Source organism: Micropterus salmoides, unplaced genomic scaffold (genome assembly GCF_014851395.1).
Source record: "Micropterus salmoides isolate LMB-PRFRI ecotype aquatic unplaced genomic scaffold, ASM1485139v1 Ms_hic_scaffold_15, whole genome shotgun sequence".
In the NCBI taxonomy this organism is placed as follows: Eukaryota; Metazoa; Chordata; class Actinopteri; order Centrarchiformes; family Centrarchidae; genus Micropterus; species Micropterus salmoides.
Genome location: NW_024040596.1, coordinates 17,646,034 through 17,673,441, shown reverse-complemented (window position 1 = coordinate 17,673,441; position 27,408 = coordinate 17,646,034). Strand labels below are relative to the sequence as shown.

General features: G+C 40.8%; 1 protein-coding gene across 1 annotated transcript in view; it reads right to left on the bottom strand.

Annotated features, from left to right (window-relative positions):
• myo16 (myosin XVI) overlaps positions 1–9,195 on the bottom strand; it is a gene marked incomplete at its 3' end in the record, with an annotated part of 120,345 nt that extends 111,150 nt beyond the window's left edge. Inside the window, 1 exon segment of the mRNA XM_038720727.1 lies at positions 8,761–9,195. Coding sequence (XP_038576655.1) covers positions 8,761–8,788 — 28 coding nt within the window.
• Positions 9,196–27,408: the final 18,213 nt, after the last annotated feature.

Here is a 27,408-nt window from a genome sequence, read left to right as displayed (position 1 = left end):
TCATCATATCTACAGAGTGACATGTAATAGTTTTTGAACAGTTCAAGTAACTAGTAGGGATGGGAATCTCTATGCACCTCACGAATCGACTATGATTCAGAGGGCTGCGATGCAATTATAAAACTATTATCGATGCATCGTGCTGCATCTTTTTAACCTATGTGATTTCTAGATAAATACTAAGAATTTAATTTGCACATTAAAATCCAAAGAAACATTTCCTAAATTGCTTAAAAGGACTAGTTTGCATCCCTAATTTACTTTACTAGGCTCAGCTCCTCCTAGTCAATACCATCATTTATTTAACAACCAGTTTTCAGATTCCTTTGAAAAATGAAATATAATTTAACTATCAGGATATAACGTACCTATATGTACAGGACACAGCTGTACACCAGTTTTGTCTTTGCTTCTACCTGATCTGCCTAACCCTGGTAGGTAGGTAGTAATTAGGGCTGTGCGATATGACAATATCTATTGTTTGACGATTGAAAAAATGTCTATCGTACAATTATGTTCTCTAGTTTATTTTGTTGTGTCGCATATTCCACACTTTACCGTAATATTTCCGCGAGTGAATGGTGCTTTGCACCGCGATGAAGTTAGTTTTACGTTGGATTTTTGACCAACATCTGCTGAGCATCAAACATAAAACTAATATCGAACTTGGAACTAACTTCACCGTGGTCCTTTCTCCACACATGCTGGCGCTGCGGAAAAGAAATTTGCATTCAGAATAAACAAATGTGGAACTTACTCATAACTGGAACTTACTCATAACTGGATTCTACTGAACAGGAGGACTCAGACCATGCAAGCTAAAACGAGGAGCTCATACTGAGAGAAGTCTGCTGAGCCACATGTGGTGTCCGAACGATAATGCTGCGTGATGTGTTGAGAAGAAATCCGCTTGACACTGTTCTTGATTATAAAAGTTTATTACATCAAAGAATTCAGCATCAATTACAAGCTCTGCAGCAGCTTGGAGAGTGACCCAGCCCGATAACCACTCTGTCTCTCTGTACATTGAACACAGCTTATATAAGACATGTTTAACACCACACACACAACACTATTCCAGCAGTTTCAGGTATGATTTGTGTATCAGGTAACATTTAATGACTCCCCCACGAACATTGATTTTACTTTCTCGTTCATCAAGACATGCTGTTGTTGTGATGTTAGCTGTAGCAGCAGGAGAGCTGTGAGTACAGCAGTCTGTCCTCTCATGTTAGCTTTGTAGCAGCAAGTTAGATAGCTACAGTTTGCTAACCCACAACCAAGCTTACGGTAGTTACATGCTGTTGCATTGTTCACATTATCATGGTAGTTGTCATGGTATTGGATTTCTCCAAAAGTTACCCCACCTTTAAATATCATGAGTTACTGTTGGAATTTACAACAAGAACTTGTGATATTTAATTTCATTCACAAAAAATTTCTATATCGGGATATATATCATTATTGAGATATAAAATTACCTACATCGGGATATGAATTTTTGTCATATCACACAACCCTAGTAGTAATGACACACAACTAATTAAGACTACATCGTTACTAATTTAGCTAATGTTAACTTAGATAGCGGCCAAAAATCATGCTGTACAGGGAAGATGTTCACTAGCGCTAACCGCCTTCACTTTTCCAGCAGTTGCTGAAACAACATTCTTTTAATAACGCTGTCACACTGACCTACACGTACATTTACTGCCAGACTGATAACTTACTAAGTAACTTTTGTAGGAGCTGTAGCATGTCTAAACTAGCTATGAATTTTAATAAATTTATGAGAATTAATACCCAATTATGAATTTTAATATTCAAAAATATATTAATCCATAAAAAGCTCTTGTTTAAAAAGGGGCACCACTGGAGTTGTTATTATCCTAGAGTCTCCGGACCTCTAGGTAGTTAATAATCGCTCAATTATCTTAAATCAATCAGTCAGTCTCATATCTAAAGGGTCAATTCTCTTGGCAGGGACGTGGAAATAGGCAACACACACAATTTGATTACAGTGAATTTATTAACTAACTAAAGCAATATAAAAAAAGGTGGTTAAATACATCAGGGAAAATAAGCAATGGCTAAACAATGAGAATGGAGGTTCGATTGTGGGAAGCATTTGACTCATACGGCAGAGGAGAACTAATGAAAGTAAGCTTTGAGTTTAGGAGCTAAAAAGACAATATTAACACTATGGGACATCCCTGAATCCCACAGAATGTTTCGTTGGGTATTACTGCTTGTCGACGGCCTGCTTTGGCTTGTTGCACGGGTCCCACGCTAGCAGAGGCTTTTTGCTAGGGATTCTCCGGGGTTCTCCGTGTCTGATTGTAGAAAAACCTCAAGGGTTGGCCGTCCTCCGTCTGGCAATTCGGCTGTTTTCAGGTTTCCTTCGTTGCCGCTGGCGAGACCACGTGGCTTGGTCTGACCTCGGTGAAGTTGGCTCGACGAAAAAGCTTAAAAAGGGAATTTGGTCTTTCCTGAATTAGACCAGTGTAACTTAAGGGACTGACAACAAAAGAAAGAAAGAAAAGAAAACAAGTAAAGTTGCTGGAACTAAGGGGAAAAATCGATGTCGCGGCACTTCGCGTGTGTAGCTTCAAGTGAAACAAAGATTTCGTTGCGCTGGTCGAATTCTTAGGGCGTTGCCAGGAGAGGCACGCCGGGCGCGTGCCGAAGCGTCCAGAGAGCAGAGCGGAAGAGAAGAGCACGAGGAGAAGAGAGCGAACAACATCGCGTGTCGCTCTTTTGTGGTCTGGGGCGTGGTTCCTAAACTTTTAATGTGTATAAAAGAAAAGAAAATCTATTTGCATGTATTATAATCAAATATTTTCCACAATCAAACCTCAATGGTCAAATAGTTGTACCGTTCTAAGTTAAGCATTTGGTAACAGGAAAACAACTGTCAAATTATTGATCATGATAAATGAGTGACATTTATATATTAACGGCATTTCCTATGATGGTATGTAATACTTATTTCGTCCACTTGGGGAAGCTCAGTTTACATGAGGAAAGCTTAGATTAATCCAAACAATCTTTCCGTAGGAACTGGGGAATTTGGTTATTTAGCCTTAAATTCAAGCCGGCAATTAATAGAGTATAGTATGACATTTCTTTATCATCATTTCTAAAGGAATTGTGTGAGAAAGTATTGTGAACAAGCATTGGTTACACATAAGATGAAGGAGTGTCCTTAATCTTGCTGAAAATAAAAACACTGCAAAAGTAACTTATTTAGATTCTTTTCAGCAATAATATCAACAACAGATAGCAACAACATGGTAACATAACTACTCAAATAAAGGCAAATGTAATCAAGTAACTAAAAGATTATTTAATTAAACAGTTAATGTTTTGAGTCTTTGGAGACTGCAGTCTTTGTTTACACAAAGTTCAGGGCGGTTCGTGGTGCTCTGGATTTTGTCACATCTGGGTGTGACAAGGAGTATCCCTTTGATGGGGTAATGAAACACAGAGCAATGACAGTTGCCACGGTTACATGTGTGGGGGGGGCAGTTTAGGGTTTCCTGCCCCCTTTAAAGGGAAGTTCTGATAGGCTGTTCAAGTTCAGTTCAAATTTATTTAATATAAAACGCACAAATCCACACTGTTGTCCCACTACAGAGCCATTTATGTTTATTGTTGGCATGATATTTTGTTTTGTTTGGATATTTTTTTGATTAGTATTTTGGACACTGGTGGCCTGTACTATGAAGCGGGGTAAGTGGCTTATCCAGGTAACTTCAGGAGTAACTTTGTGACGTTGAGTGTAACTTCCCGGTTAACACGTCCTACGAAAGGTGCATAGGTGTTACCCGAGGTCTGTTGCCATGGCAATTTACGCTGCATCTCTAAACTGCTCCGAGCAGGTTTTGTTCATGGTTAACTTGAGGTTACCCTGCACGTGGACTACACACCACATCTGTACTCAGTGTTTATGATGAGAAGTAGGATATTAATACACACCACTTCATAAAACATGTTTAGATTTCATCCTGATTTGCTCCACTGCGGTTGCAATGAAGTTCTGAACACAACAATATTATGTTCAGACAGCGAGCCCTGCAGCCTCTGTGATATTAGAGAGGTATCTTAATTAATTAACGGGATAGTTTCTTAGATGTAGCTCATCTGTAGTCTATAATTGAATTCTCCTCAGTGTTTTCACATATTTAGATAGATTATTTTACGTGTCCAAAAAATAGGGAGCCTTGGGTCGGGGTTAATAACCGAGAAAAAAAAATCCTAGATGAAAGTGTGAAATTTACAAGAAGAAAAATCAGAAATTCCCTGAAATTAATGTCTCAAAAAAATAAAAATAAATCAAAAATCACTCTGTTTTCTTCTGAATACGCCCAATCCAAGGCAAAGTCTCTAAGGTGCATGGTAGTGATTGTGGGCTAAACTCAGGAGTATTTCCTTAACACCGGGTTAACACAGACTCAACTAACCAACATCTTATCCACCTTCGTAGTACCGCTGAACTCCAGTGTAGGCGGTCAGAGTTTGTCAACCCTGAGTTAGCCTGATAACCCCGAGTTAACTCTGAGTAGGTTGAACTCCCTTCGTAGTACAGGCCACAGGTGGCAGTGATTAGATGCACATGGCTGTATGTAAGGGGGCATAGGTGACAGGAAGAGGCAGGCACAGGTAGGGGAAGCAGACACAGTTCTCACCAGACCATAGACTACACACAACTGGAAACAAAAGAATGAGAAACCAACCGGTATGTTCATCCATTTGTACTATTTACTACTGCAAAAAACAACAAACCTCAACTGCAATAATGACTGGAAAATCTTGTGTGTCTGCGTAAAACTTCACTCCTACCTGTGTATGGCAAAGACAAGGACATCGGAAATCAAGGATAGAGGTAAAGCAAAGGTAAAAATTGCTATTAACTTTAATAATTTCCTCCACTAACTTTCACAGTCACTTTCTGAAGCTCTCTCTCTCTCATTCGCTCGCCCACTCACTCGCTACACGCACACACAGGAGACACAGTGAGCCAGCCCAGCGGTGAGTGTACGGTATAAACGTGTTAACGTGCTCGCACAGTGTGTGAGTGAAACTTTGTAGCTGTGTATTCATATTTATAAGTGTGTGAAATTTTAGTAGCAGTGGTCATTCATTCAGCAGTGGCGCAATGCGTCAAATACAGGGGGAACACTGTTATCTGTTATGTGCACACCACAGACTGTCCTGGCGCTGCACTTACGCACTTCCTAGAGTTTTGCTTTTTGTGTTCCGTGAACATTACATTATCAATTGACCCTGCGCTAAGCCACGCCCCGAAAACACAGATGGCCAATCACAGCGCAGTATAGGATTCGCTCTAACTGAAGTCCGACACTTTCATGGATGTGCACCATTGACTCTAATGCAGAAAGAGTCATTTTCTAGCTTTTTTTGGCTGTATTTTTTCAAGATATGGTCAAACACTCTTCCTGGGGAAATTGTAATAGTTACTGTCGCTACCCAAAGAGGTTGAAAGGAGAAGTACGATTTATTCTCTTTCCAAAACCTAAAATAAATCCCGAAAAATGTCGGCTGTGGATTGTTCCTAATGTAATGTTAGTTAGCTAACGCTAGCTAACTTCCTACTGAATGTAACATAATAAAGCCCTACTGTTCTGCTTTTTAATGATTGTAATAATGAATAGAGGCCTACTCAGCTTTACAAGAACAGTGTTGATCGTTCATATCGTTGTCTTTTGTCTCAATCGTTGGGGGATGCAGTGGTTTACTTGTACTGGGTGATCAATAGGCTTTCGTTTCTATCTTTATTTTTTTTAACGTCCGTTTGAGTCTGTTTGACTGCCTGAATACAACCTTCAAATGTATAATGCAACTGCAAAATTGTCTGCTTATTTCTGTTTCTTTTCCAACAAATTTGACAATATTTCTCCAGGGAGTGCAGTAATAGACAGTGGTTAGCGCCAACAGTCTGTCAGACAGCAACAGTAACTAAGGGGGGTGGGGCTTATCGAAGGTTCAATTAACATTAGATAATAAATTTTTGACATTTGTTAATCGATTGAGAATCTTCCACGTCTGCAACGTGATACATCTAAGAACCTAGTCTACTAATCTACTAGTAATCAGGAGAGAAAAGCAACACAATATGAAATATATAACAGCCTTCGACAATTCTCCAAAGGACATGACTGGTCTGCTGCTACTTTGTGTCTACTTTATACAGTAAACTGCTGTTTCTCATCTGTGGGAGCCAAGCTGTGTTTGGTTTGGACTAGATCTTTATCAGGAAGAGACAAAGTAATACAAGCAGGCAAATGGAGCCACTGAGCCTCTGTGTTCTTTGTTCTGTTTGATCTACATCTACACATTCATTCAAACACCTGCCCCCTCCACCACGGTTTAGCCACACATACACCTCCAGCACAATACACCAGTGCCATCTGCTCTGGTTAGACGTGTAAAAAGGTTCTTTTGTGTTCAGGTTCCAGACAAGGGGGGGTCATTATCATAGTGTTCATGCCAGGTGTCAACTGTATAGTTTCAAGACCTTGGCTGCAGGTTTAGCAGACGCACACATAAAAACACAAACACACACTCAACCTATTGCCTTTTTCAATATCATGCCACTCCATCTCTCTTCAGTCCCGTTATTGCCTCCTTTTTTTCCTACTCTCACATACATCTTACCCACACCTTCTCTTCTACTCGGCCCATTTTGATATGTGAGTTGTAGTAGTGGTTTTTGTGTGTGTTCAGTCTGTGTCCATAGTAGACACCTATAAGAATGGGTGCACTGCTTTAAATTGCCCTGATTTATTGTATGCTGACATATAGCTCACTGCAGGGCTTAAAAAAAATACATCAAACGTCACCACCCCTGGAGCAGTAGGCTACATGTACGTGCACGCACACACACGCACAGCCCAGACGACTAACCCAGGCTATTATGTCAGTCTAACGCTAATCAAATCTAATCGCTAAGGTGATTATTTGTGAGAACAAGGCACAGCAGGTGTGTGGTAGTGGGTAAAAGGTAAAGAACTAGGGCTGCAACTAACTGTGGTGGGCAGTAACTCACTGTAATATTACTTTTCCAAGTAACTAGTAGTGTTACGGATTACTATTTCAAAAACAGTAATAATATTACTAATCCAAGTGACGCTGCTTTACTAGAACGCTGAAGAGAATGTGCGACTGCGTGGCAGGTCAGCGGCAGTCCAAGTCGAGCAGCTGGACTATATGTTGTTCAAATGTACATTCAGTGTGTTAAAAGGTTAATTTTAACTGTACAGCAGTTCATACATGGCTCTAAATGTTGGGCCTCTAAAATCAGCCCCTCATTACTTATCATCGTAACATGTTGTTGTGTATGTATACAGCAACCTGGTATTGCCGTATGTAATGTGGGTGAACGTGTTGTAAATATAACATTATTTGTTCGCATATTAGAAAATTCCCAGGAGAATTTCTTTGTCTTCCATTTTAAGACAGAAACATCAAATATGGCCAGCAGTGACAACAAAGATCAATAAAAATTTGTCCTCAATCAATAAATACTTGAATTTCAATTTTTCCAATGAATAACAGTATATACATTTGCATCAACCTAGCTGTTTTCACAAATTACTTTCAAGTGTTTGCACAAAATTCCCTCAGTAGCTGGATGGAAAACTATGACATAATTTTGGTTCTGAACAGTTATACAAGAATAACCCTGCGTTTGCCACCGTGTGATTAATGGCCCTGAACAGATAAATGGAATGGGAATGAGAGTGGGGAAAAACAGCAGGACTGAGTCTAATGGGAAACAGGGCTGAATGAAGTCAGTGGAGACACGGACAGAAAGCCGTAGCTTTCTTCTCCTGCCATCCCATCTCCAGGCCATCAGTTATTGATTGAATGTGGAACATCCCAGGCAGGCTCAGACTAATAACAGTGACAGCACTGCGGGAGCTTGTAAATTACAAATAGCACACAAACACATGCACATACACACAGCCTGCAAACTGAACCATCAATGTGCATATATAAAATATAGATGTATATCGGACAGATTTGGAGGTTAGACAGGTAGGGCTCTCAGAATCAAAAGGAGACTTGAATGACAGCCTGGATCACCTCTATGATATTTGCTGACCTTTATTCTCCCTCTGTCCTTCCTTCCCTGCCATTACCTCTCAAATATCAGCATCACTCTCACTCATTCCTTCCTGAGTCTGCTCATCATTCTTTGCACCACTTGGCTGCATTCTTTATATGCCACTCATCTCATCCTCACATCCTTTCGATTTCCCAATCCTGCCCTTCCCTCCCTCTCTCCTCTGAATCACCTTCCATTTCTCTCCATCTGTCCTCCCTCTGAAATTAATCTCTCTCTCAGTCAGTCTGTCACTGTGTTATGAATATGCCAGACGCTCATGGGATCTGCATCTTTGTGGCTCTGTCTCATCTTTCCTTCCCTCTCCCGCTACCTGCCGCATTCACCGGTCAACTTCACACATCTGCAGCAGCTCTCTGCAGCAAGCTCACGCACCCACTTACTGCACACACACACACACACACACACACACATTTGAAGTTTAGATTGTGCTGCTGTGTCAGCAGCTGGTGACCAGAATTCCTAAGCAGGTAAACTCATACAGTATATGACACCCTGCATAAATAGTAAGTGCTAATACAACAGGCACACACCCATGGCTGAGGCATACACAACTACCATTGCACACACACTTGCATGCATAGATAAAGAGATGCTAAATGGCTACTTACAGCATTTGATGAAATGGTAGTGAGACATTTTCTGAGTATGTCAGGCAGTCCGCCTGTCAGGTAAAAAGGTAGGCGAGGAGTAACTAAGTCAGGCAGACAGTAAGCAGCTACAGGTTCCAGCAAAACTAACTAATGCAGGGCTTGTAACCCGGCAGGATGCATTATTAATCTGGCTCCCTGCGTGCTATCCAAACTCCGTTCCCCTATCTGCATTATTCACCACCAGCTCCGGTTGCAGCCCATGCAGCATCTACATGTGCATAGATCCAGATTCACATACATACACACACGCGCGCACACACACACACACACACACACACACGCACTCTCACTCCCTCAATCAAGGGGAGCTGCGGCGGTGTCTAGCTCTCCTCGCCAACAGCCAGATAACCGCCGCACAGCGTCTTCCCAGCCATGACCGACGCACGTGCTCCATTGGCGTCACTGACTGACAGCCGGCTCAACCCACCTCCCGCTCAACACACCCCCAATGACGCAATGCTCTTCACCTCCATACACACCCCCCTCCCAGTCTCCTTATTCTCACACGCACATATACAGTGACTCATAAGGATGCACACCACTTTGGACTATCCTCTGCTTTCACAGCCAAAAGAAGAAAAGGAGGAGGGGAGGATTAATTATGCCTCCCTATACAGGGAGACAGAAAGATAAAGAGAGAGAGAGCAAGGCAGGTCATTGGAGAAAACAGAAGGATAAAATTTGGACTGGAAAAAGGAGATACAGCAGGGGGAGACAGAGAAAGAAAAATAAGCAAGAGATGGAATGAGACAAGAGGGGGGGGCATTAAATTGGATAGGAGGACAGCTAAAGAGAGAGAGGGAGGGAGGGAGAGAAAGAAAGAAAAGCTGCTGCAGTGCGGCTTTTGGTGCGGTGACACAAGTGCTCATCAATGGTCTTAAACTTGCCACAAATTAACTAATAGATAAGTGTAATTCACTAGAATGATAAGGCTTGAGAACAGTGCATTAACACACACTCTATCTTGCGTTTATCATGCACCAACAAACACACACACTGTGTTAAGTGATAAGCGCCACATGCGCTTGCAGTGTCAGTGGGTCTGTAGAGCAGTCTCTGTGAGTTTGTGCTTTAAGGCTGATTTGCATACATGAATACCTAAGCTTTGCATTAAATAGAGGATTTACACGTGGATGGTGGGAATGAGAGAGAGAAAGATGGAACAGAAACAGCAGACTCAATAGAAAGAGAAAAAGATAAAGTGAGGTAGCAAAAAAAGACTGCAGACACGCAAACAATATGGACATGCGTAAAACAGCCTAACGGGGCGTGCAGTGTGCGACTAAAGTAGGATTGTGACACACATTTTAGAAATTTTTGCCACACTGCTCACACATCTGCAAGTTATACAGTATACTGCATTTTCTGTGGGAGCTTTTGTTGTCTCACTTTGCTGTCAAAAATGGGCATGGGGAAAGATAAAAGAACATAAATATAAAAGAATGTGAGTTAAGCAGGTGAGGTTAATTTTGGCGAGGGTATTGAACGGAGAGAAGCAGCAGAGCAAGCTTGAAAGAGAAAAAGAAAAAGACGGAGACTTGGAGACGGAGGTGTGCATATGTGTGTCAGACTGTACATGCTCGAGTAATTCCTGTCACAGGAAATCAGGTCACAGAAGCAACTTTCCGCATCTTCTGCGAAACACCGGCAGAACAACTACTCCAACATCTACCTGAGAGAAACAAGATGCCAGGTTTGTGTATGTGTGCGTACATGCATATGCCTGAGTCCGAATGTTTGCAAAGATTGCACTATACAGACCACTCATGGATTACATGCGCACACACAGATAACACACGCATTCACATCTTTGCTGCCCTAGCTAGCCGGGTAGTGTAGTATTTTTGGTCAAGGATAACACAATGACTACCCCATTAGCACTTTACCCATGACACTCAGACCTCACAGCAGTAGATCTGACAAGAAAATGTCATGCTTTTCCATCCGAATGTCGTGAAGAATTAATGGCTCCTGCGCAAATCTTGCTATCTTTGCCTATAGCTATGTGTAACATGCTGTATCAGTTGATGTGCTGGAGCACTGGGACAAAAGGTAACACAAGGTCTCAATGTGACATCCTGCTAGAAGGCAAGTCAACTTACCTCTGGTGTATGAGCAACAGGATAATGGGTTGGAGATGCATCTTAATAATTTCTACCTCTTTACTTCTACAAATAGGTAGCACCTAAGCATAGGAGGTACAGAGAATACAGGTAAAGACATAGTTAAAGAGATTTTATATATATATATATACACACACACACACACACACACACACACACACACTCCCCTCCAAAAGTATTAGAACGGTAAGGCACATTTCTTTATTTTTGTTGTTCACTGAAGACATTTGGGTTTAAGATCAAAAGATGAGTATGAGTCAAGAGTTCAGAATTTCAGCTTTTATTTCCTGGTATTCACATCTACATGTGTTAAACAACTTATCACCCTTTGTATTAGACCACAGCATTCTTAGGTGAGCAGAAGTAATGGAACAAATAATCTTAAAGTAAATAACATTTCATATTTTGTGGCATAACCCTTGCTTGCAATAACTCAAACCTGCATGCTCTATTGGGTTAAGGTCAGGTGATTGACTTGGCCAGTCTAAGACTTTTTCCCCTGTTGAAGTCCTTTGTTTTGTTGGCAGTGTGCTTTGGGTCATTGCCCTGCTGCATGATAAACTTCCTCTCGATTAGTTTCAATGCATTTCTCCATAAATTGGCAGACAAAATGTTTCTGTACACTTCTGAATTCATTCTGCTGCTACCATCATCAGTTACATCATCAATAAATATTAATGAGCCTGTTCCAGAAGCAGCCATGCACACCCAAGCCATGACATCACCTCCACCATGCTTCACAGATGGGCTTGTATGGTTCGGATCATAAGCAGTTCCTTTCTTTCTCCACACTTTGGCCTTTCCATCACTTTGGTAGAGATTAATCTTGGTCTCATCAGTCCACAAGATTGTGGTCCAGAACCTTTGCGTCTCATCTCTGTAGTTCTTTGCAAATTTCAATCTGGCCTTCTGATTCTTCCTGCTGATGAGTGGTTTGCATCTTGTGGTGTGGCCTCTATATTTCTGCTCTCTGAGTCTTCTTCCAACAGAGGATTGTGATACCTTCACCCCTGCACTGTGGAGGTCGTTGGTGATGTCACTTACTGATGTTTTGGGGGTTTTCTTCACAGCTCTCACGATATTTCTGTCATCAACTACTGTTGTTTTCCTTGGCCGACCTGTTTAACGTCTGCTGCTCAGTACACCAGTAGTTTCTCTCTTTTTCAGGACAACCCAAATTGTTGTGCTTGCTATGCCCAATGTTTGTCCAATGGCTCTCTTTAACAGGAAATGCAGTCTTTATAGGTTTAAACCAAGGATGAAAACTTAGACCAGTCATGCAGAACTATTTAATGTTTGGACAATCAACCTAAAAGGCAACTTCTGGGCAACAAGAAACATCTGTCAGCCACATGTTCCAATAGTTTTGCTCATTTGAAAAATGCGTGGATTCAAACAAAGGCTGGTATGTCCTGAGTTGTTTAACACATCTAAATGTGAATACCAGGAAATGAAAGCTGAAATTCTGAACTCTTGTCTCATACTCATCTTTTGATGTTAAACCCAAATGTCTTCAGTGAACAACAAAATAAAGGAATTTGCCTCACCGTTCCAATACTTTTGGAGGGGACTGTTTATCTTTAAAGAATAACACCCAATTCTTAGTGTGTTTACTCCATTATCTAGATATACAGCTGTGCATGTTTGTATAGTATCAGAATAAATGTTATAAATGGTTGCTCGTACTGTAGCAAATGCTGTATTTGGCCACCCTGTCTCTCTTTTATACAGGTGTCATTCTGCCATCATCACCCGATCAGGTGTCGATCAATACTAAGTCTGTTAGCACAACCCTTTAGCACGTGCATCTGTTTAATAATGCGGCACGTCTGATGCAGGGAGTGTTCCCAATTACGGCAAAGCCAAAGGCACTTGGAAAGTTTGGGGGTGATGCACTATACATGAAAGGAGATCCCTTTGCATTAATTATTCATCATATGTGATATATTTACACAAATAAATATTTATTGATTTTACCAGACAAATTAAAAATTTTGAATACTATTTGCATGTATTATGGGTTGCTTAATGTTGCGATGCAAAAAAAGACCCTGTGTACTGGCTGTACACATGCACCTGCATACACACATGCACACACACACACAGTAAAAGCTCACTGAGCAAGCATATGTAGTGCATTTACCAGAAACATCAATCCTTTAAGTCTCAATGGACCACTGGACTACGTGATTACAATCTCTTGTTAATGAGAAACTCTCTCCCTCTCTCACACATACATTCAGGTTAATCCAGTGCCTTTCTATTGACTAAATTATTTTATCTTTCTGGCCTCCTAGCTATACCTAAACCCCTCTCCTCTATTGATGCATGGTCAAAGTATTTGTATTGTCTTGTGGCAATTTTTGAGAAGCATTTACATTTAGTTTGTTGACTTTAAGGGAAGAACACTACTATCTGTCTACAGAGCTCTCTTTTAAATACACAGTACATTTTATAATGACTGTTTATTGTTCAAAATACGCTGCAATACACACAGTGCTGTGGTTGTCATACTGAGGGGACAGCCTGTGTTTTTTGTCACTACATTGGCTTTTATTGCCAAGCAGTTATTTTTTTTAATTATGCTACTGACAAAACACTCAAGTGTTTTGTTTTTTTAGGTAGTTCTTTATGTGATATATTATTTTCTATATTTACTATGTGTTAACTAATTGGAAATGGAAAAGGTAAGGCACATTCTAAGGTAATGCAATGAATAATTACACCACCATAATGACTGTTTTCAGACTTAAAAACTGTTATGACCAAATGCAACTGAAGTGGTAGCCTGGTTTAAAGGTGTGTCTTGTTTAACTGCTCAAGTGTGCTATGTATTTTATCAAATGCCTGTGTGCTTGAGACAGATTGGCCCTTTGCTGCTGTATGGTACTGATGTCATGATGGTTTTCTATAAACATTGCCAAAGTTTTGGGTGTGATGTGCTGATAATTTTGCACCAGCTGTTGTCCCACCTGGTTGTTACGTAAGATTAGAAGATTGATTCAGTGCTGCTTCCCTTCTTGTTCTTACGCAGTGTGTGGTATGTATGTGTGTATATATATATATACACACACACACACACACACACACACACATATATATATATATACAGTGAGAAAATAAGTATTTGAACACACTGCTATTTTGCAAGTTCTCCCACTTAGAAATCATGGAGGGGTCTGAAATTGTCATCTGCATGTCCACTGTGAGAGACATAATCTAAAAAAAAAAATCCAGAAATCACAATGTATGATTTTTTAACTATTTATTTGTATGATACAGCTGCAAATAAGTATTTGAACACCTGAGAAAATCAATGTTAATATTTGGTACAGTAGCCTTTGTTTGCAATTACAGAGGTCAAACGTTTCCTGTAGTTTTTCACCAGGTTTGCACACACCGCAGGAGGGATTTTGGCCCACTCCTCCACACTTCTCTAGATCAGTCAGGTTTCTGGGTCGCTGAGAAACACGGAGTTTGAGCTCCCTCCAAAGATTCTCTACTGGGTTTAGGTCTGGAGACTGGCTAGGCCACGCCAGAACCTTGATATGCTTCTTACAGAGCCACTCCTTGGTTATCCTGGCTGTTTGCTTCGAGTCATTGTCATGTTGGAAGACCCGGCCTCGACCCATCTTCAATGCTCTGAGGGAAGGAGGTTGTTCCCCAAAATCTCGCAATACATGTCTCCGGTCATCCTCTCCTTAATACAGTGCAGTCACCCTGTCCCATGTGCAGAAAAACACCCCCAAAGCATGATGCTACCGCCCCCATGCTTCACAGTAGGGATGGTGTTCTTGGGATGGTACTCATCATTCTTCTCCCATGACTCCTCTGGATCATCCAAATGTGTCATTGGCAAACTGAAGACGGGCCTTGACATGTTCTGGTTTAAGCAGGGGAACCTTCCGTGCCATGCATGATTTCAAACCATGACGTCTTAGTGTATTACCAACGGTAACCTTGGAAATGGTGGTCCCAGCTCTTTTCAGGTCATTGACCAGCTCCTCCCATGTAGTTCTGGGCTGATTTCTCACCTTTCTTAGGATCATTGAGACCCCACGAGGTGAGATCTTGCATGGAGCCCCAGTCCGAGGGAGATTGACAGTCATGTTTAGCTTCTTCCATTTTCTAATGATTGCTCCAACAGTGGACCTTTTTTCACCAAGCTGCTTGGCAATTTCCCCGTAGCCCTTTCCAGCCTTGTGGAGGTGTACAATTTTGTCTCTAGTGTCTTTGGACAGCTCTTTGGTCTTGGCCATGTTAGTAGTTGGATTCTTACTGATTGTATGGGGTGGACAGGTGTCTTTATGCAGTTAACGACCTCAAACAGGTGCATTAATTTAGGAAAATAAATGGAGTGGAGGTGGACATTTTGAAGGCAGACTAACAGGTCTTTGAGAGTCAGAATTCTAGCTGATAGACAGGTGTTCAAATACTTATTTGCTGCTGTATCATACAAATAAATAGTTAAAAAATCATACATTGTGATTTCTGGATTTTTTTTGAATTATGTCTCTCACAGTGGACATGCACCTACGATGACAATTTCAGACCCCTCCATGATTTCTAAGTGGGATATATATATATATATATACATATATATATATACACACACACACACACACACACACACACACACACACACACACACATATATATATATAAATAAATAATAAATTTACTGTACATCAGTTTCTTCCATCCACCTTCTGGTGTACGCACAGGTATAAACATGGATTTTAATCGACAACAGGAACCAGACAGAAAAACAGACGTTATCCACGAAGATGAAATTTAAGTGTAGTAGACAGACTGACTGAAGACTGCAAGCAAATTATACTCAATACTTGCATATTTCTTGATTTGCAATGCAGCAACTCACAAGGGTGACAGGGATTGTTTGATCACATTCATCAGAAAATTGATGAATTACTTAAAATATAACTTCAAATACAGTTTTCTGTATGAGCGCACAGACCGCTGTGTGCATCTGTGAAATCTATTTATAATCTGGCTATCACCCTTTAGGATGGATTATATTGTAATCCAACCATTTTCCTCCAAAACCGCAGCTCATTCCAGGTTTAAACGGAACAGCAGGGATTACTATGTCATATTACTAATACTAGTTAATAACCTAGCAGCAATACTGGTCAATTCCAAGGTGGATTGTTGCCTAAAAGGGGAGGATTTAAATGCTTCTCTGCAATATTAGTTAATTAAGTTCTTAGGGATAAGAAACAACTGTCTACTTAAATACCCAGAAAAAGAAATAAAGCAACATTCATGCCACTGCCTTTCTTCTCCAGCTTCTCCAGCTACAGCTAAGCATGTCACACTGTTGGATCAATGCCATTATAAGGAAACACATTAAAAGCATTTGTGGAAAAACATGATGGACCATAGAAGGCCAGACGAAGGTAAGAATGGCATCCATGTAAAAACTAGTCACTGTCCATCTGTACAAAGGAGATATAGTTTTTCCTGTGTGGCTTATTGAACAGACAGGGCTCCGGAGTGACACATTTACACCCCTGACACACAGCAGGTGATGTCACCTTTTCTCAAGCAATACTTGTAAGGACTTATGAAATCACTTCATATTTTTTTCCAGATTCCATTTTAAGTTGTCCCAAATACTGTTTTCCCATTTAAATGTCTAAGATTTAAGGCCATTTTATCAGCAGACATAAAAAATGTAATCAGATGATGCAAATATTCATATAGAAATATTCAAATGTATGTGCAATTATTTATGGCGACAATTAACAATAACTGTATTGCAACAGTAGGACATCAAAATACTACAATACTATTTAATAGGAGATCATTCACAATGAATGCATATTGCATTACATGTATTGTGAAATGTCCTCTATTAAATAGATTATTACTTGACTACTGACAATTTACTCGCACAAATCTTCTGTAGGACAGCCTCCATATGTTTAAGCTCTGCTGCAGAAATGCTTCTTAGATGCTTCCAGTGGACTTCGACGCCGGGCTATGGACGCATCAAAACCATGGCAGTAGCTGGAGTCAGTGGATTCCTGGCGTTATGGTGGAGTCAAGAACACTGACCTTAACTGAGGCAAGTGAAGTCTGCAGTTCTTTGGATGTTGAAGTGGGGTTTTTTGTGACCTCTTGGATGAGTCGTTGATGCGCTCTTCGAGTAATTTTGGTCGGCCAGCCACTCCATGGGAAGGTTCACCACTGTTCCATGTTTTCGCCATTAGTGGATGAAGGCTCTCATTGTGGTTTGCTGGAGTCCCAACGCATTAGAAATGGCTTTATAACCTTTTCCAGACTGATAAATCTCAATTACTCTGTTTCTCATTTGTTTCCTGAATTTCTTTGGATCAACTGAAGTTCTTAATCTTGTTGTTGTTCTTCTTCTTTGGATGGCAGAAGGCAGACTAGACACTACATTTTGCTGCCATACTGTTTGTTACCAATGTTCCTTTGACAGTAATTTATATTTTTACATAGTCCAATACTGTACAGATATTCAATCAATTTCTTAATTAATGTTTCCCCAGCTGCTCCCAGGTCATTCAAAAACTTCCTTCCTTGAAGAGAGTAATTGTACCGTAATGTCATTTTCTTTTGTTAAAATGGATTTATAAAATTGGTATCAAATATTTTTTTCAGGAACTGGTAAAATCTTTGAACGACACCCAGCCCTACTTGCGTGAAATTACCATTGTTAATAAGAGCTTTATAATATTCCTTCCTTCTGAACCAAGACTTGTTTGTTTTCAGGGACACCAGGTGTGAAAAGATGATCAACTTTGTAACTGCCTGCCAATTATGTGTGCCAAACTAGTTGGTCATTCAGCTACAGTCATGCCATACATGCTTATACGTGCTTAGAGCAACAACATACACTCGCTGTTAGGGAGATCTCAAAACACACTTAAATGTGTGTATCTAATCTTCACCCTCACCTTAGAAGATTGCCACACAAAAGGACAATCAAGACAAAAAGGGTGAACTACAATTGAATGGTTGGTCAAGATTCCGTATAGCAAACAAATAGAGTAGTTCATCATAAATCTATGGGGGTAAATCAAAGTTAATATCATTGTAAATCCACAGACTAAGAGTCACAAATATATATTACACACAACAGAATGTGCAAATAGATTCCAATGCTGATATTAAAGTGAAAAGGAGCCGATTTATGTGCAGATATTTCGATTTTGAGAGTAGACCCCTTTACTGTATAAACTGCATTTAGAACAGGCCAATATTGAAAGCTGGTATGTATGTGGGCTATAAAACCTTTTCCTAAATGATTCATTTTAATAAAATAGATTACTGTCTCAAAAAGTGAACATGTAAACAATTCATGCCGTCTATGATACAGTGACCTGCTGCTGAATGCATCTAATATTAAATGACTTGCAGCTTTGAGATTTCATATTATTTTTCATATTTTCATAACTATAACCAGCGCCGCTCTGACTACAGCGTTTCACATCTACAACCTCACAAAAAGAGGAGCTACAGAAAGCAGGGTTATATACTTGTTCTGCTCACGTTTATTTACATGTCCGCTCTGACAGGCGGCTCGCAGATATATTTAGAAGAAGTCAGAAACTAGTTTAGTGACTCATTACCGTTAGCGCTCCTCCACTGATAAACATGCATTAGCTTTGTGGCTGATTTAGCAATGAGCAGCGTTAGCTGCTGTAACGTTACGTGATTTTAGAATATTTAGAAGTGATGAACTAGGGACAAAGGTGGACCGTTCGCTAGAACTGATACACTGTTTCAAAAATAAATGTACAACCACGTCAGTCAGCAGCGTAGTTTTAAACTCTACCGTAACATTAAACTGCTGTGAGTTGGGAGGAAGCCGGGAGAGTGCAGTGAAAAACGGGAGGGTTAGCAGGTCATGAATGTTTTCATGAGAGAAGAAGTGATTGTGGCTGTTTTTATTATAATTATTTAAGTCATGTAATTAACGTGACAAAAGACTGACTCGCCGCTAACACATCCCTCTGCGTGTTTATACATGCTGCAGGCTGGCTGCAGACTACGGTCAGCTGATTGTTTTCTTCTGTGGTTTTTGTGGTGAGGCAGTATAGTTAACAGCTGCAGCGCGCCCTCTGGTGGGCAAACTATGCAACACCCATGACATGAGTGAAGTATCTGAATCTGTGTTTCTTTTTTAATAGTCATATATCTGCGGTTATAAATGGCCAATGCCGATTAAATGCAATTAGCTCATATCGGCCGAAATCGGTCGGGCTCTAATTTTCACGTATTCGTTCCAACATAGATTGGCTGGACTTGATTTCTCTCATTTCACAGCTCAAGAGTCAACAACTGGAAGGAGGAGGGTGAGGGAAGGATAGTCGGTAGACTTCCATAGAACACTGGCGGACTGATTCGGCTCATTGGCACCGCTGACTATGGGGAGAAAGAAAAGCACATGATGGAATCATGAGGGAGGGGGAGTAAATTGAAAAATTGGTCAGAATAAGGACAGACAAATGAAATAAGTTAGTCTATGACAAAGGCAACGAGAGACAGAGTGTTAACAATTAATAACTTATGAGCCAGTTTCCCTCCTCTAACAAGTTCCGAATGCCTCAATTTCTGCCTATAATGACGTTTCAGCTTCTCTCTCTAAATCACCTCCCCGACTGCAAAATCCCTCAAACTGGAAGCATGTGCACCTTTCTCTCTGCCTTTGTCTATCCTCTACTACATACTCCCCTAGCTCCCAGCTCCAGGCAGCTGGCACAACGGGCAGCATGGGAAAAGAAAAGGATGGCTGCAAGCTTCAGCGAGAGACAATCAATAACCAGGCAAACAAAAGAGCAGCACTGTCCTCCTGCATGTGAGAAGCTCAGCACAGAGGTGGCGTCCTCCTGTTACCCTGTTCTGTTCTCAGCTGACTAAGAGTGAAAACCATGACTACTGCCTGACACACACTGTATTATTGACACACAGTGAGCTAACAGACCTATGCACAGATGGATCTACCTCCTAACCCACATCACCATTCTGCTTATGTTATCATGCTACGCTCACAGCTGCACAAATTCCAGTGCCAATGTTCCCTAAGATACCTGCTGTGGCCAAGTGTGCACAAACTGACACATGCTGTACTGTGCACACACTCCTGAACATGCACAATTATACTTAACCAACTGTTTATTCTTTCCTTGGCAAAGCCGAGACACTTGCCAAAGCAATGGAATGACACAAAACAGTTGATGGAGATAAGAAAGTTTGGAGAGAGTAGGAAGAGAAAGACTACACACACTTACTTATGAGTGTAATAATAATTAGGTTTGAGTGTAATCATTTAAAGAAAACATTATAGTACTATCTGTATCATTTGCAAATTGGGACAATTTTGAAATACAGACAACATTCTACATGAAATGAAATGTTCAGATGTATGCAGATATTCAACAGTTATTGACTGTGGATCTAGAAGTGGGATTACACAAGATGCTTCTTCTGGCAAAATAAAAAATGCCAGAGAAAGAATGTGAGAAAATCCAACGCGTTAAATAAAGAGTTCTCTCTCTCAATTTAATCTCAATACTTTGCAAGTTCTCCCATCTGGTTTCAAGTGTCATTTAACAAACACATTTCAAGGCAAACACAGCAAGCCCACAGACATTTGTGACATCAAAAATTGTTCAATTTCATGCAAGTTCAGTTTTATTTAGCAATCCTGCAGCCTACTGGAAAACAGACAAAGTCTTGCACAAACCACTGCAAAAAGAAAAACAATAAAGTACACAGAGAGAGTGGTGATAGAGTTAAAACAGAAGAGTGTCAAATTTTTATGGCCCTTTTCAACCAAACAGTCCCAGGAACTAACTTTTGCAAACTAACTTTTGTATATGCCCGCATTTTTACATCTGAACGGCTGAAAAGAGCAAAATTAAAAAGTGACAGATTTGTTTGAGCCACATTTTTGATCCAAGACTAGCCAACAGCAAAGAGTCAGTCATCATTCTTTATAATGACTGCATGATGTCTAAACTGATTTCAGAAAACTGCTGTGCAGACAGAAAGGCTAAACATCTGTCTGTGAAGAACTGAAAATCTGCTGAGCGTTTTTCAGTTATTTATTAAGCTTGTGCTTGACCAGTCGGCAACATAATAATAATTTACTGAGTCCACCCCAACAGTTCCTGTCCTGTAAATAAAAATACGGGAAAAGAATAAACAGCTCAAGAAGAATAGCCCATTAATATAAATAGAGCAAACACTGAAAGGTAGTTGAAAAACACACTATGCAATTGCTACACTTGTGACACACAGGACAGTGTAGGTGCCACTTTCATTTAAGCTCTGTATCTCTATGTCTCTGATCACTCTTCCTTTTCCTTGCATGCTGCACTTCTCACCTGAAAACTGTTACTGCTGCCACTGCAGGAGTTCATATAGTCATTTCTCAAGGTCCACCTCAATCCCAGCATCCACCTGTCTAAGTTCTTCTAAGACCATCACCACTCCCAAGCCTGCCTTGCAAGTTGCCTTGTTGTTTCAGGACACAGTGTAGTCTCCACTACATGAACACACAGGCTAACACAGAGATACAAGCACACATATCCCAGGAGTAGATTTTGATGAAACTTCCCGTGAAATAAGGGACCTCTATTTGCGGTATTTAACCCTAATTCACACACAGGTTAGCTGATAGAAATTACCAAAATGCAGATAAACCTCTGAAAGATCTTGTAAAACTCCATGAAGTGAAAAGGGCCATAACAGAAACAGGAAAATGTGAGCACGATCCATCCATTATCTATAACTGTCCATGATATATAACCGCTTATCCGTGCATGGAGGTGTACAATAGAGATTACAAATCAAAAAAAGAAGGAGAGACAGTGAGGCACTTCTCAGTTACATTTTTAATTAAGGGAAGTGTCCTTGTCAGTAGCCATGTTTCCATCTAATTGTCAAGCGAATTTTAAGCAAACGTTTGAAATGTCGCAAAAAAATAAAAAAGAAGAAAATGGGAATTAGACACATTTCCATCAACTGGTTTGGAGCAAATAAACTAGGCTACACAAAGCGTAGTTACATAAGTTGGCCTTACGCATGGCTGTAATAAACAAGAAACAGAGGTTGAAAACTGGAAAGAAAACCAGTCGCATGGACCTAAAGACCATGGATCTGAGAAAAATGGAAACAGCTGATCAGGCAGGCATGTGAAGTAAATGTTTGCTATATCAGAACTTATTCAGCAAAGGCGCTTCCATCTCCCATTTAGTGTATTAACTCTTTTTCAAAAAGACAAAAACCACATCAAGCGAAACTAAAAAAAAATTGTGAAACTGAGGAATTTTTTCGCAAAATTTTGGTGTTTCCATCTACCTTATCTAATGCAATACTCCAAAATGATAATAAAAAAGGTTGATGGAAACACAACTAATGAGTTAATATGCCATATTATGGCCATATCATTCTACAGCAATCATGATGCTCCGCAAAAAGTTGTTGCTTGTCATCTGAACGGTTGCTGTCATGGAGCACATACAGTAAATGAAAGTGGTTTGAAATAAACCATTATAATAAGTCTCTGTGTAACTCACAGTCACAAAACCCTCCACACAGTCTGTGTATGTGGGCATGTTTAAATATGAGAGTGTTTGTGTGCAGGTCCAGTCACCATATCCGATCATAGTTTTGCCTACCAGCTGACGCCACAAGGATGAGGGAATGACTGCATCCACAGGGGACACAAACTCATAAAAATAAGTACACACGTGAACTGACTTTGGCATGGTGTAGACACAATTCATCTTGTCGCTAAGTGACCTCCTTGAAATGCCTCCTTCTTTCCAATAGTGACGAGACAGGCACAGAGTGAACTGACAGATAAATAAAACTCAACTCGCTGTTTAACTGAATCACATAGCAAACGATGCAGTATCAGAGGGCCAGAGTGAAATGGCTTGGATTGGACTTTAGACAATTTACTATAACACAGAAAAGAACATTATGTTGTGTGGTGTTTCGCTACAGGGCAGTTCTGTTCTCAGAGCAGAGAGAAGCTGGAGTGGCTCTACACTACTGACCCACTTGTGTCCCCAACCATGCCATCCAAAGAGCTGGCAGAATCAGAGCCATTCACTTGGCCGTCTGAGCTTTTAAACTGACTTAAAAGACACCGCCAGCACTGCTTTACTGTCTGTACTGGAGCACTTTAACATCCACCCTGATTTCTCCTCACAGCAAATACAACCAGCCGACTAGTTTGCCTTCTGTATATGTACATGAAAAATATGCACACAATGACCCACAGCTACAGTAGTTTCCTACACCTAGAAAGAACATTCTTCCTCAGTTTCAGATGAAACTGTCTGAAATAGCCTCATGTATATTCATCTCCTGCCTATTCATAATTGATGCCCTGGGTCTATCAACAGCGCTGAGGCCCGGCAGATTTACCACTGGCATCTCACTGCTTCTAAAAAAGACACCTTCACAGTATCAACTGCTCCACTAAACTCTGCATTGCAATAACACCTTAATGTAGACTTGGGAACTAAAGTTTGAAGCAAATCAAATTGTGTCTAATTTTCCCCATTCACATACAAATAACATTTCTCCTGTTGTTTTTACTCAATTATTCAACATTTCTCAGCCATAAGCATGCAGGGAAATGTCTTCTCATGGTCTCTTATACTCATACGCATTTTGCTGCTTTGATTTCTGAATAAAACAGGATAGTCTGGTTAGGAACGGCAGCTATTGTCCCTAGAACCAAACAAACAGAACTGTTCATATACTGTATGCCTGTCTCAGGAATACAAAATATTAGACTGATTAAATTGTCCTTGGAGCTTGAATGCTCTGCTGGCTTTGATGGTAGTCACAAGGTCAAAAGCCACCCTAAATTCAACTCCACACTGCGACACAGGGTGCATTACAAAATATGTGCAGACCAGTTGATAGTCCTCGTAAGGATTATGATGTCCAAATCTAGCCTAAATACCGATCCTTTGATCCCAAATGTAATCTGTTTCCCCATTCAGTGTGCTGGCCAAATGGAAAAGACAATGAGCTAAGGATTCTGATTAGCTTTGCTTTGACCTGGAGGCCCTCCACTTCAACTCTGGCTGTTTGTCCCTCAGGGATCAATACAGGTCAACTTCATCATTAATCACACAGCCAGATGAATGGCGCAGGCTTTGCCAGCGAACTCGTAGCAGGGTGGTGTACTGCGAAGGAAAACCCCCATTTAATCAGAATAGCCAGGTTCACACTCTCGTCCCTATTAACGTGTTCTTTAGAGACTTTACCAGCTCCAAGGGTGCTGCTCAGTGGCTGACCCTGTGCTGTGATCTCCGTGTAGAGAGAAAGACAAGGGACTGGAAAATTATCACATAACTGAAAGCATCAGCACACCAAGTTGCTTGACAACAACACCAAGTTGCTTGACAACAACACCACCTCAAGAAGTGTATCCCTCTCTGACATAAACATAATCTCAACACATTCATATTCAAGTACAGCTCAAAAGTGTGAAAACCTATACATTGATTAGCATTATTCTTAAAGTGATATTTCAAAGCATACTGAAATCAATCTTGCACAATCAGCTGTTCATTCCCAGCCAGAAACGCACACATGCTTCCACACTAAACATCTCACAGTATATTTATACTGCACGACAACTGCACGGCACATCTGCCTTCCCTTTCATTCCCAGTGGCATGCCGGGAGCGCCACATGACATCCATGCACAGTAACACATGCGTCAAAGTCCCCACTCAATGTCTGTCTCACATGCTGCCAAGACCTGAAAGAGGTTATAAGAGCGAAAAATCACACCCGCTGTCATCTTCAAAATCAGCCTTCCCTCTAATGAGAAGGGAGGAAGAGAGAAAAAGCAGTGCCTTACCAGTGAGAGCCCGACCACAGGAGACACCAGGGTACGAAGGAGAGAGAGAAATGTGCGTGCCCGACGAAAACCCAATGAGAGCCGCCTCCCCGTGCTCCGCCACCAAATCAATTTCACACTCTCTCACCTCCCCGCCACTGTGATGTCACTCATTCATCCGTTTCCCTCGTAGTCATGGCAACTCCACCGCTTGGAGCGATTCATTCTTTTACATCTGTCTCTCTCTTTCTACGTCCCTCCCCCTCTCCAGACCCCAGTGAACCCAGCCCACTTACTCCATCTGAAGGGGGGTACAGTTACACCCAGCCCAGTCTCATAAGCATACACCCCTCTCTTCTCTACTATCACAGCCATGGAGCTGGTGTTACAAAACGAGGAAGGGGGTACAAAACACAAAAAGGGGGAGGCGCCTGGATTCACCTCATGTAGCACACACACCCTGAAGAGTTTGTGGTCAAATGGGCATACTTTTGTCAAGGCGGCCCACAAAGACAAAATGGGCAGAAAAAGACAACTTGCAGATAAGTGAGACAGGACAGAGCCTAAATAGGTGCGCCTGGAAATCTCTTGCTTAGATGTGAGCCAGCTGTCTCACTTGCACACAGACAAACATAAAAACACATATCAGAGCCTAAATGCTGATGCACAGATGTCTGTCTGTAACTCCCTAATCCACTTATACACACATAAGGTCTGCGTTTAGTATGAGGTAATGAATAGTTAATGACCACCACCACCATCATTACTAAGGTGTCCCTCTGCTAATAATCCCCAAGTTGACCTTGGAAAAGGGGGGGGGGTGTCTGGTCACTGACAGACAAATAAAACAAAGACACACACTTGCACACACCACCATGCTGTCTGAAGTAGCTCACTTTATCAAATTACAAACCGCCTGTTCGCCCAGTCTGCATCTCTTTTCCCAGCAAGCCCTCTCTTCACAACCTCCACAAGCTTAAGATGTTCATCACTGTCTCACTTTAACCATTTCACCCTGCACTCCTACCACTCACCACCCTGCTGTTTTCATATTTTAAATCTCCCTTCTGCATCTCCCCTCCTACCTACTTTCATCTTCACCTGCAGGACTGAGAGAGCCACTCAAAGGTAGTCAACCACATGGACGAAGAGAAGCAGATCAAAAATGGGAAAAGGGAGACCTATAAGGGTAAAAAATGAAAACATTGATTTGTAAAACAGTCACCAAAGAGGCCAGGTCTGGAGTGGGAGAAAAAACACAGAGTCAGAGATTATTAGTTATTTAAAAATTACAAAGTAAATCAAGAAGACTAACAAGAGAGAGAGAGAGAGAGAGAAGAGAAAAGACAGGGATCCTCTTGGTAGAGTTTTGCAATATAAAAATGTACAAACTGAGGTGCAAACTCTGTTTGGCTGCATTTTATCAGCGGTGCTGAAGTTAACATTTGTGTGAATTTGTGCCTGATCAGAAGTGTTTTCAGTTAACTTTGGTTTCCCTTGTCTTGGTCTCATCCACTTCTGTGTTTGTCAGACGGTCTGAAGAGCAAAAACACAGGCTAATGATGAGTTATTTTCATAATATAACTTTTTTCCTCAAACTATTCTTGACACAGATATGTAGGATAGATTTTGTATGTGCAGAAAGTTTTGAACAGAAAACCTACTGAAACAGAGAAGCTATTAAAGTCCAGGTGTTTAGAAATAAATTAAAATTAATTTATTTCTCATGTGATGTGAAAAGATGCCACAAGCACATTTAAAGAGGTTACTTTAGCAAACGTGTATTGACTCAGGATATTGAGAAAAGGTGACCCACTTAATGTGTCCCCACTGTTAACGCAAAACCTACACTTTTGCATTTCAACAACACAATTAACTTACTCCATAAATTCACTCCATAAAAACACTCTGGAATGACACACATGTCCTGGGTGGGGAAGATTCCCAGATACCTGGTTAGGTTTGGTTCTGACACCATGAACTATGTACAGGGAGAGATTGTCAAATAAATGCATGTCTAAATCTCTATAATACCTGAAAAACACATGTTGGCTAGCCAAACAACTTAGTCATCTTAGTCAATATAGTGGACATTATGGATTACTTACATGCTGTTAACAGTCAAAGATGGTTTGAGTGAGTGACTTCACTGTTGGCAGGGAGAGGCAGAGGTTCAACTTGCAGCTGCTCCCACCACTGACGATGATGCTGTCTATAAGCTAGATAGCTCCTTTATATCTGTGACGTTACTAAACTTGAAAATCACTTCACCACTACACAAGCCAATAACTTTTAACACGTTCAATCGTTACATTTTTTTCTGACCCTGTTGTTGTCCTGCGGTTTGCTTCCACTTCTCATAGTGGAGAAGAAAATAAACAGCATCTTGATGATGTAACGTTAGCGTTAGAATAGTTGTTATCTAATTAGCCAAGTGGTTAAATTAGCTGTTAACGTTGCCATACCTTGGTGACAGTACGCATTTTCTTTGGTGCTCTGGGGCGCTTTCTTGCTAGCAGCCTTCCTCCCTCAAATGTTTGAGTGAACACTCCTGTGGAGCTTACTAACGATATGCCCAATTTCAGCTTTTCTTTAACGTTACTTCCCTACATT